The 11,612-nt window shown below is 44.9% G+C and overlaps 1 protein-coding gene across 1 annotated transcript; it reads left to right on the top strand.

The window, feature by feature from the left end:
- Window positions 1-48: 48 nt before the first annotated feature.
- Window positions 49-8,592, top strand: LOC130200015 (protein Wnt-7a). The gene is made up of 4 exons (XM_056423958.1): window positions 49-251; window positions 779-1,005; window positions 4,910-5,181; window positions 7,661-8,592. Exons 1-4 carry the CDS (start codon window positions 181-183, stop codon window positions 8,144-8,146), a joined length of 1,056 nt encoding a protein of 351 aa, XP_056279933.1. The 5' UTR covers window positions 49-180; the 3' UTR covers window positions 8,147-8,592.
- The last annotated feature ends 3,020 nt before the right edge of the window (window positions 8,593-11,612 follow it).

Below are 11,612 nucleotides of genomic sequence, written 5' to 3'. Positions count from 1 at the left end.
AAAAGAAAAGAAAAAGAAAACAAGTTGTTCCTCTCTCTCTCTCTCGAGCTTTTAAAAAAAAAAAATCTTTTTTTTTCGTCCTTCTGGAGTTCCCTTGGAGTTACCTGTGATCGATCGGAGACTAACCGAGTTATTCATCAGCTCTGCAGATCGTTGCATGAAACCGAGCGCGGGGCCGCAATGAGTCGGAGAACACGACGCTGGATTCTAAGAGTTTTACTTTGTCTGGGAATTGTTTATTTGAAAATCGGGTGAGCTGCGCTTGTTTTGCCTCCACGTTGGTTTTTGTTGTCGCTTGTTCTCAAACACAAAGGGACTTTTTATCAGGGAGATGTTATCTTATGTGTTCATATATACATATTTGTTGAAAAGCAGGTGATCTCATAAATTATGGGAAGAGCGCGCATGTATCTCATAGACTTCATTAATGACATGTCCAACATTATAGCTTTAAATGATGGTAAAGCTCACACTGGCATGCTAATTAAAACTTTATTCATGTTGTTGGAGAATTACTCGTTATTACATATAATTACGTAATATAAGTTATACTAGAGAAATCTACTTTCCACAGGAACACATTTCATGTTAGATTCTGACAGTTTAGGGTGGTATTTAATAAACTAAACACTGGAAACGGATATTTAAAACATTGTTTTATGTCAACACTTTAGGGATTAAAAACGATTTAAACTAACAAACCAAGCATATGAGAATGGTGGTTTAAAAAAGAAGGAAAAAGAAGTTGTTCTCAGTCATATCCATCTTCCATTCACAGTGGCTTCTCGTCGGTGGTGGCCCTAGGTGCGAGCATAATCTGTAACAAGATCCCCGGTTTGGCCCCCAGACAGCGGATTATCTGCCAGAGTCGCCCCGATGCCATTATCGTCATCGGAGAGGGAGTCCAAATGGGCATCAACGAGTGTCAGTTTCAGTTCAAAAACGGCCGCTGGAACTGCTCTGCGCTCGGGGAGAGGACCGTCTTCGGCAAAGAGTTGAAAGTGGGTATGTTGCTGTCTATTAACGTTTGTTCACCCCCCCCCCCCCCCCATCGTCTCCTCTTCCCGTGTAGTTAGCACGCAGTTTATAACCCTTATAACACCTTGCACTTCCGTGCGTAATTTGTGCGCATTGTGCGTAAAATGCGCACACATGTCTCCATCTCTGGCTCTGTCGTGTGTTTTTCCTCCAAAAAAAAAAAAATGTTAATATTCACAAAGAAGTTCCAAGATTAATGCAAAAATCTGTGAATTTAAAATGACGACGTGATGGAAAAAAACCATGTAAATGGCATTGATGGTGCATCATTTTCCACGTCTTACACAAAATAAAATCTTAATAGCGGGTGCTTTAAAATCTCCGGTCAACATCAGCTTGTTCTGCCCATTAAATGATCATTATTGCATCCAGACAGCACAAGGGGTCAGTGTCATTTACATCAGGCCTAGTGTTATGCTCCAGACTCTTCATTGAGTAGGTTCTTTTCTATAAAAGCGATCTGCAGCCAGCACGGACAAAGCTCTTGTGAATGTTGGCAGCCTTTTCTTTTCAGCCCCGGCAGAGTCTCCGGAGGCACATTTTCACTCTTTATCCCGCCCGGTGATGGGTGCTGCGGCTCTCACTGTAAGGACGTAGATCTTACCACGGGTATAAATTACAGCGCCGCGGAGGGAAGCCGGAAACTTGGACGCAATAAATTAAAGAGGAACAAATTAGACGAAAGTCTGCGATAAAGAGTGGATGAACTTTAGGGGATGCTGAAAGTATGGCTGAAGTGTTGTGGCTCGTCTGTACTATGAACTGGAAAGTGGATCAAAGATATTGATATTGATACCAGGAACGACTTCTAATGAAGTGCAATGATATTTTGTCTAATGATAGTTCTTTATGGCGACAGTGGAGCTTGATAACCACAGAAGATGCTTTGGATTGATATCATTTTAATACATTTAAGTTCTGCCAGAACCCAAACACCCTTTTTTAAACAATGGTGAGTAGCTTGGACCAGCTGTTTGAGAGGATTATCTCTCGTGGTGTTTGACAATCTGTTCCCTTTATGAATGAGTTCTGAGCTCATCGAGGAGTCCCGGTGTGTGCCTCCAACACTGGAGTTGAGTTCCTGTGGCGTGGACAGCCGGACCGAATAGATTGGTTTCACTGGTCAGATTCGCACGGTGGAAGGCCGGTGGTTTTAAATGAAGGCCATTGTTGATGCCATGAGGAGCCGAGCGGCTCCCAATTGTTCTTAAAAGCGAAAGGAGGAGCGTGAACTGACATAATCCTCAAGGTGCATCAGCTTTTTGAGCCATTTTAGGCCTCGACTGCACTGAAACTTTGTAGTTACACTTAGCCGTATGGAGGTTATAGGTGTGTGTACAGGGGAGAGAGAGAGAGGGGGAAAGAGAGAGAGAGAGAGTGGGATGAAAGGGAAACAAACATGGCAGAAGAACGTCGAACTGGCACGTCGAGTTCAGCTCAACCGGGGGCGTTCGGATTCTTTTGTTTTTCGTCCTTCTTTTTTTTCTCCTTTCCGTCCACTCTCGTTTTAATATGTTCCACCTCTCATTCCAAAGGTGAGGAAGAATTCATACCATCCCGCAGTGCGCGGTGAACTCATGCACTCGGCACTGCAAGGGGAAAAATTAACAACGGTGCAGTCAGAACTGACAGACACGCCTTCTTTTTTGGCCGGGAGCCCATCGAGGCTTTAAAAACGTCCACATAATTGATGCCTCAATATGAGGTTGTTGTTTTTTTCCTTTTCTCAATGGATGAGGGCACACACACATCTTAAGATGTTTATCAAAAACATGGCAGCTCTCCGCGGTGAGCCGGGTGGCAGGAGGAAGCTCGGGAGGAGGTAGCATGTTTGTTTTCAACTAAGACACGAGGAGTTAAACTTCTGCTGGACGTCGTGACCAGGCAGCGTGTTCCTGTTTGGTGAGGTCACCGTTTGTTTTGATCTCTTTGATTACAGAACCACATCAAGGGAAAGGAAAAGTATGATGATGTACGATATCAATACGTTAGGATCGGAACGTTACGATGGGTACGTTACGATGAGTACGTTACGATGAGTGCGTTACGATGAGTACGTTACGATGAGTGCGTTACGATGAGTATGTTACGATGAGTATGTGACGACGAGTATGTTACGATGGGTACCTTACGATGGGTACGTTACGATGAGTACGTTACGATGAGTACGTGACGACGAGTACCTTACGATTAGTACGTTACGACAAGTATGTTACGATGGGTACCTTACGATTAGTACGTTACGATGAGTACGACCCATAATACTGTAACGATTAACTGTACGATGAGTACGTGACGACGTGTACCTTACGATTAGTACGTTACGACAAGTATGTTACGATGGGTACCTTACGATTAGTATGTGACGATGAGTACGTTACGATGAGTACGTGATGATGAGTATGTTACGATTAGTATGTTACGACGAGTACCTTACGATTAGTACATTACGATGAGTACGTTACGATGAGTATGTGACAATGAGTACGATACGATGAGTAGGTGACGACGAGTACCTTACGATTAGTACATTACGGTGAGTATGTTACGATGAGTACGTGACAATGAGTACGATACGATGAGTAGGTGACGATGAGTACGTGACAATGAGTACGATACAATGAGTACGTTACGATGAGAACGTTACGATGAGAACATTACGATGAGTACGTGACGATTGGTACGTCACTATCAGTACGTTCCGATCGGTACATTATGATTGGTATGTTATGATTGGTACGTTATAATCAGTACGTTAGAATACAATCAGTACGTTACATTCAGTACGTTAGAATCAGTACGTTACGATTGGTATGTTACGATTGGTATGTTCGAATCAGTACGTTTTGATCGGTATGTTACGATCGGTACGTTAGAATCAGTACGTTTTGATCGGTATGTTACGATCGGTACGTTAGAATACGATCAATATGTTACGTTTAGTACGTTACAATCGGTAAGTTACGATCGGAACATTCCAATCAGTACGTTACGTTCTGTACATTACGTTCTGTACGTTACGTTCTGTACGTTACATTCTGTACGTTACGTTCTGTACGTTACGTTCTGTACGTTACGATCGGTAAGTTACGTTCTGTTACGATACGATCGGTAAATTACAATCCGTATGTTACGATTAGTACGTTACAGTCAGTAAGTTGCGATCGGTATGCTACGATCAGAATGTTCCGGTCAGTACAATATAATCGGTACGTTAGAAAATATGCAATATAATATAATATGATCATAAATATGAAAATCCGAACACGCTTCTTGTTGATCGTGAATATGAATCTAACATGATTGGATGTTTTCACATTGGATTAGATCGTTGTCTAAATCTCTGAACGTCAGCGTGGTGCTTCTTATTGGACTGGAGCTCTTTGCTGCCGGACCCATCTGCATGAGTCCTGTCAGATTAGCCTTTAGTTATTTTCTGCCGATATTTCCCTGAGCGTGTAAATGATTTGCGAGCTGGACTTGGTGGGAGATAACAGGCAGGGTGAAGATTCTGACGTCGGGGCCTTATGAGTTTGCACAGAACGGGGACGGTTCCCGAGCGGATCAATAGGCCCTTCCTCGTCGACAGCCCTCGTATTCATGCCGCTCTGTTGACTATACCACCCGGCGGCCATTTTGGTTCATGGGCAGGACAGTTTCCAGGTCAGGTTTCAAAACACTGCAGAACCTTGAGCGAATACGTCAGCCCCGACTGCGATGGAAGCGCACACACACCGTTAATAAGTAATCTTGACAAATCACACCTTGCGTACTTATTGCATTTCCCTTAAACTGGAGGAGAAACACCTGCAACATGTTATTCATGCCCTCTTTTGTCCCCCCCTCCCCCACCCCACCTCTGCTCCGCTAGGTAGCAAGGAGGCGGCGTTCACCTTCGCCATCATCGCGGCGGGGGTGGCCCACGCCATCACGGCGGCCTGCACGCAGGGCAACCTGAGCGACTGCAGCTGCGATAAGGAGAAGCAGGGCTTCTACAGCAAGGACCAGGGCTGGAAGTGGGGGGGCTGCTCGGCCGACATCAGCTACGGCCTGGGCTTCTCCAAGGTCTTCATCGACGCTCGGGAGGTCAAGCAGAACGCCAGAACGCTCATGAACATCCACAATAACGAGGTGGGACGCAAGGTAAGTGATGAGCAGCAGGCTTATACGTCTCTTTGGCCGGGACTGTGGATGTAATCATTACTTTTTTCTTTTTTTTTACATATATAAATATATATAACTATATATATATATATATTTATAAATATATATATATTTCTATATATATATATTTATATATATTTATATATATATATATATATATATATATATTTAAATCTATTTATATATTTGTGTATATATTTATATATATATATATATATATTTAAATGTATTTATATATTTGTGTATATTTTTATATATTTATATAAATATATATATATATAGTATATTTATATTAAATATTAATATATAAATAATATGTTATATATTTATATTACATTTAATTGTTTTTCAAGACACAAAGAATATAAACAAAGATTAAAAGCTAAACTAGTTCAGTCCTGAACTGTCTTTTGCCACAATGTGGTGTCGGTTGCAATGTACCTGTGTGCAACCGAGATATAAAAAAAAGAAGGAAATATTAATATATTAATAAAAAACATATTATAATATCATGTAAATGTTCCAGGGCCAGTTAAATCATTTCCAGTCTCACTTCTCGTACACTACTGGTAACAAACCCTCTCCGTCTCCTGCAGTATTGACTGTAAAAGAGACTAAAATTGGGCCGAGAAGTCGCGATAAAAATCGCGCATTGTGAATCCTCTTGGCCACGGGAATCGTGCGGTGCTCACCGGACATCGTGGCGGCGCTCTAACGCGGGTGAAGATCCGGGCGGCGCGGCCCAGAGCCAACGAGCAGTGGAATAAAAGGCTGCTTTTAAAGGGAAGAGCGGACTAAGTGGTCGGGTTTGATTACAGCCCAGATCTCTGCGCTGGAAAACAGATCCACACTGTCCCAAAAAAAAAGGAGGCATCAGCTGGGTGCACAGTTACTCCGGCAACCCCCCCCCCCGCCCCAGACCTATACAATTGGATGTACGGTGCTTGTACACACACCGCGGGGCTGTTTCCGTCATCACTGAGTGACTCTGTTGATGTGTAGTGCATCGGATCTTCATAAAGTGAAACAACTATTCCAATATACTTGTGCAATTGGCTTCGACAACAACAACAACAACGACTTTTCTGCATGCACGAGCTGCAGAGCGCTGCAGGCTGACAAAGAGACTCCAGGAAGTCTAGAGGTTAGAGATGGAGCGGAATTCGTGTGCCAAAGAGTCAAAGTCATGGAGTAAGGGAAGAATGGAGAAGCAGCTTTGCCCAAGTTTACTCATACCCCCCCCCCCCCCCCCTTCTCTCTGTGGCTCACTGTGCCAAAATGGCCTGATTCACACAACCAACACGTCCGTCCCCACGCCGGCTGAACAAGACAAATCTTTCCTCTCACGTGCGTCTCGGGATTCTGAATCCCAAAAAATTGGCTTATCTTTTTTCTTTTTCTTTTCCGCGAATAAAAAAAAGAAGGCCTCTCTGTTTTTGATCGTATAACCCCCACTCCTCCTCCTCCTCCTCCTCCTTCGTTTATGCTAATTCACACAAAGGCCGTCACAAGTGTCGGTCACGGGAACGACTGACGAGTGGAAGCCGAGCGGTTTCTACGCTGTTTTTTTCTCGCCGCTTGTTCACACCGTCTGTATTTTTTTAAATTGTTAACTTGCCAGACGCGTAAACATCTCGTGGACGACCTCACGGCTACGAGCGTTTCAGCAAAAAGGAAATCGCAGTTGACCTTGTTGATAAAAGAGAATTCCAGTTTCTGTCAATGGCACTTCTCATTCTCAGCAGCCCGGGGTTTAGCAGTAATCCTCGTCACTCGACGCCTCGTGCAGTCACTCTTGACGTCTGTGCGTGTTGTGTGTTTGTGTGTGTGTGTGTGTGTGTGGTAAGTTGATACACACACACACACATAGCCTGACATCTGAGACGTTATTTTTGGCTTCTGTGTGTACGGTTTCACACGTTTTATCTCTCATCGTCAGTCACGTTGTTAGTTTTGGGGTCGGCTGCAGCTCACGGGGTGGGGGGGGGGGGGGGGATTATAGCTGCATGTCGAAGTGTACTTGAGCAAGGCACTGAACCCCCAGTTGCTGACTAAGGATGGGTCAAAGAAGAATTTCCCCACTGTGGGATCAATAAAGTGTACATTATTATTATTATTTGTATTATTATTATTTGTATTATTATTTTTATTTTTATTATTATTATTATTATTATTATTATTATTATTGTTATTATTATTATCATCATTATTGTTATTATTATTAAGTTGCACATTTTTCTCGAGGTGCAGAAGTTGAAATGGGAATTGACAGTTATAATTCCACCGTGGGTTCAGAATACTTGTTTAATTCAGAAAAATAAATGGAAAGTAACAGGTACAAATACTTATTATGATAATAGTTTGTTATGATTCAGTCCGGCTGATCACCAGCGCAAGTGTCGCTCATCCTCGGGGTTTTCCGCAGTTGCCGGTTGCTAACTCGTCTTCCCGTGTCCAGGTCCTGGAGAAGAGCATGCGCCTGGAATGCAAGTGTCACGGCGTCTCGGGCTCCTGCACCACCAAAACCTGCTGGACCACGCTCCCCAAGTTCCGCGAGCTGGGCTACATCCTCAAGGAGAAGTACGCGCACGCCGTGCACGTGGAAACCATCAAGGCCAGCCGCAACAAGCGCCCCAAATTCCTCAAGATCAAGAAGCCGTACTCCTACCGCAAGCCCATGGACACGGACCTGGTGTACACGGACCGGTCGCCCAACTACTGCGAGGCCGACCCGGTGACGGGCAGCCTGGGCACGCGGGGCCGCGTGTGCAACAAGACGGTGGCGCAGCACGCGGTGGGCGGCTGCGACCTGATGTGCTGCGGCCGCGGGTACAACACGCACCAGTACTCCCGCGTGTGGCAGTGCAACTGCAAGTTCCTGTGGTGCTGCTACGTCAAATGCAACACGTGCAGCGAGAGGACAGAGGTGTACACGTGCAAATGAGAGTTATTTATTGGATGTGTGTGTGTGTGTGTGTGTGCGTGTGTGCGTGTGTGTTTGAACTGTTGAACTTTTGACACGACGGCTGCGCCCGCTACACCCACGAGGAGGAAGTACCGAGCGGCGTGCACAGGAAGCTGAAGACGTGGGCGTCGGGATTCTTTTGCGCACAAAGCTCCTCGCCCCGCCCCCTCTCCTCTGTCGGGAAAAGAGTTAATAAAAAGGCGTGCGAGTGAACGCCGTTAACGGGGAAGCGTACCCGGGCACGTGGGATCGGGGTGCCAAAAGACATTTAAAAGAAAAAGTAAGCTAAGTGGACATTTAGGAAATGGACTTTGAGAGTGATGGTGGACGGGATGGACTCTGACCCGACGGCCATTTGGACTATTTAACATACTGTATGTAGAGAATGAAAATAATTAATATTAATTTATTCTATTAAAAACAAAAAAAATTACAACAAATAACGACTGATTTTGTCCATTATGGATAGCTAAATGTTAGGTTTTAGTTTATAAAAAAATTATATATATATATGTATATATATATATACATATATATATATATGTGTGTATTTATATATATATAAAAGAAAACACCTGTCCACACTCTTGTTAACACACTGGATTTGAATTTTACCTGGAATGATAATAATGTGTTTTTTTAGAATAACGTCGCTCCGGAAGAAACCGCTGCAGGCCGCTCACGTTGACCTCTTGACCCCCTCGTGAGTTCGTCTCCCCTCTGTTTGCTGCTAGTCTGGAGAAATCCCACTTGCTGGAGGTCAAAGGTCGCCTTCAACGCCGTCGCCCCCGAGTCGAGCCGATTTAGCTCCACGGGGACTTAAAAACACACGGGCACATTTTCCACTTTTTTTTCCCGTGGTAAATATTGGTTCATAGAGTATATTTTGTAAAAGCCTATTTTTATATGAATGTGTTATTTATATCTTTTTTTTTGTTGCATATTCGATGTCAAGTCCCGAGACCTCTTTTTTAAATCTATGTGATGAAAGAAAAGAAGCTGATACATACAAGTTGACCCCCCCCCCCCCCCCTGCTGTCACTGCCGTATAGTTGTATATTGTAGGTGATAGAAACTGTTCAATGACTGCTGATGGAATACAGGAGCAGAATAACACGACTGAGACGTGACTCACATTATTGCTTCTCCCACTGATCCGTGACAAAAGAACCGAAGCGACGCCATAAGAAGAGAAAGAGACCTCTGGAGAGTCTTGAGAGGATTAAAAACAGTTGGCATGAGCTTTAAAAAATATATATAAAAATGGCAAAAAAACGATTGAAAATTGTTGCAAGTAACGTGAAAAAAAAAGAACATTGACTTTAACATTTTATTGCCATAAAACAGTTGAGCTTTCACGCCTATAAATTTCCCCTTGATTGCTCCTTCTAGGAGAATCAATTACCCGTTAACCGAGAATCAATTACCCGTTAACCGAGAATCAATTACCCGTTAACCGAGTGACTACACGTTCAAACGGACACGAGTGTAAATCTTTATGAACGGTGCGGCTACAGTGGGCTCTACGTCATCATCATCACACCATCACGACTGATGTCACGTTGTCACCACGGAGATGAATCAGGACAAGCACAATGTGTGCGTGAGAGAGAGAGAGAGAGAGAGAGAGAGGAGGAGGAGGGGAAAGTCATTCAGGCTTAATTGGGGGCCCCGTCTCGCCGACTGGGAAGCAGAGGAGAGAAAAAGTGTTTGTGCCCTAATGGTAGGGTACCGGGGGGGTAATTGATGAGAGCGGTCGGTGAGGACTGTCACGGAGATGACTTGCTCAGGTCGGGGGGGGGAGCCCGTCGGGTGATAGATGACTCGCACATCTGCTTCATTCACTCCCGGGGGCCACTAGTTGCTACAACAACTCCGGCACGGCCGAGAAAATGCAAAAGGGGTGGGGGGAGGGGGGGGGGAGGCAGGGGTCCACGGCGTGTCAGGGAAATGTTAACGACGCCAAAACCCCACAGTCGTCACCCAGCCTCCCCCCCCCCCCTCGAGGTGGTCCAATATTCTCCTGGGATGGACAAACGCAACCGGCGCCGTGCTTTCAGAACGTTCTCACGTGTTCTCAAACCCTTTTTTCTCTTTTATTCCCACAGTTGAAAAAAATATATATATTTCGGGTTTCATTTACAGTAGATTAGCCGTATCGCGTGTCATCGCCGGTGATAATCGTCCCGGAGTGAATAGAGAAGAGAAAGGGCGTGAAGGAGGACGAGAGCGGAGGCTCCTCTCCGTCACATTGATACAAAAGACTCATGAGAATAGGCAGCTGCTCCCAAAAGCTCCGGTTAAACCTAAACCAGGGTGGTGTGTGTGTGTGTGTGTGTGACTGATCACATTATCTCACCAACAAAACATTCCCTTTTTGCACGCGTCACTTATTTACTTCCACCTAATCTAACGTCACAAAAGGTGTCCTTAAAAAAATCAAATAAAAAGATTCCACCACTAATGAGGATTTACACCTTTCATCCTCGTGGGTGCCCGACATGCTCTTTTATCTTTTCAAACAATGCAGTTTAGCTTCCATTCCAGGTAATCCACCTGCAGTGTTTTCCAGTCAGGTGCACACACACAAACACTGCACACACACACACACACACAGAGAGTCCGCGGCCCCTTCATCCCCGTTGAGTCACGAGCACAAAGCACCACCTTCTTTGATATCGCAGCACCGTGTCAGACACCCGTCAGGATCACTGAAACACTAATTATACTCTTAGTCGTGTTGCTCCATAAACAGGACCGGGCCCATGCCAAAATGTTTCATGGGGGAGGGGGAGGGGGGGGGGGGTAATATCCGTGTTGCTGTGAAGTGGGGTTGCGTTACCCTTTGGAGTTTTGTTCATAAGAACACACACAGAAAGGGAGAGAGAGACACACACACACACACACACACACACACACCTGCCGTCGGTGTGAGTTGGTGGTAGCAGTCGGTTGATGGTTGGTAGTCTGGCTCGCTCCCTATGTTATTACCGGAGGCTCCCGCCACGGCCTCCCACTCTGCCCCCCCCCCCCCGTTTTATCGTCAAGATCGGGCCTCGAATGCGATCGATCGCGTCTGGAATTGAACCCGTGACGTCAATGTGACGCGGCAGGTTTGGTTGCAGCCGTGTGAGATGAGTCAGAAGCTTAAAACTCAGAGGCTCGTGGGACTTCTGGATGCATTAAAAGTTTAAAATGCGTCGCCGATGAAGAAGGAAATGACTCATTTTACAAAGGCATTCATTAACGCAAGGCTGTGGCTATGCGTGTGTGTGTGTGTGTGTGTGTGTGTGTGTGTGTGTGTGTGTGTGTGTGTGTGTGTGTGTGTGTGTGTGTACCATTCCGTTTCAACAGCCTCCAACGTTTCACACAAGTGGACAGCACTAAAGACAATAATTTGAAGGAGGAACCGAGCTCTTCAGTTTTCTCTCTCTCTCTCTCTCTC

The sequence above is a fragment of the Pseudoliparis swirei genome, chromosome 9 (genome assembly GCF_029220125.1).
Source record: "Pseudoliparis swirei isolate HS2019 ecotype Mariana Trench chromosome 9, NWPU_hadal_v1, whole genome shotgun sequence".
In the NCBI taxonomy this organism is placed as follows: Eukaryota; Metazoa; Chordata; class Actinopteri; order Perciformes; family Liparidae; genus Pseudoliparis; species Pseudoliparis swirei.
The sequence above is the reverse complement of the archived record's forward strand: the minus strand, read 5'-3'. Positions and strand labels throughout refer to the sequence as shown.

Excerpts from the sequence above, each read along its gene's own strand:
- LOC130200015 (XM_056423958.1), top strand. The coding sequence starts at position 181 with ATGAGTCGGAGAACACGACGCTGGATTCTAAGAGTTTTACTTTGTCTG. Across the intron at positions 252-778 it reads ATTGTTTATTTGAAAATCGG|TGGCTTCTCGTCGGTGGTGG; the intron begins GTGAGCTGCGCT and ends TTCCATTCACAG. Across the intron at positions 1,006-4,909 it reads CGGCAAAGAGTTGAAAGTGG|GTAGCAAGGAGGCGGCGTTC; the intron begins GTATGTTGCTGT and ends CTGCTCCGCTAG.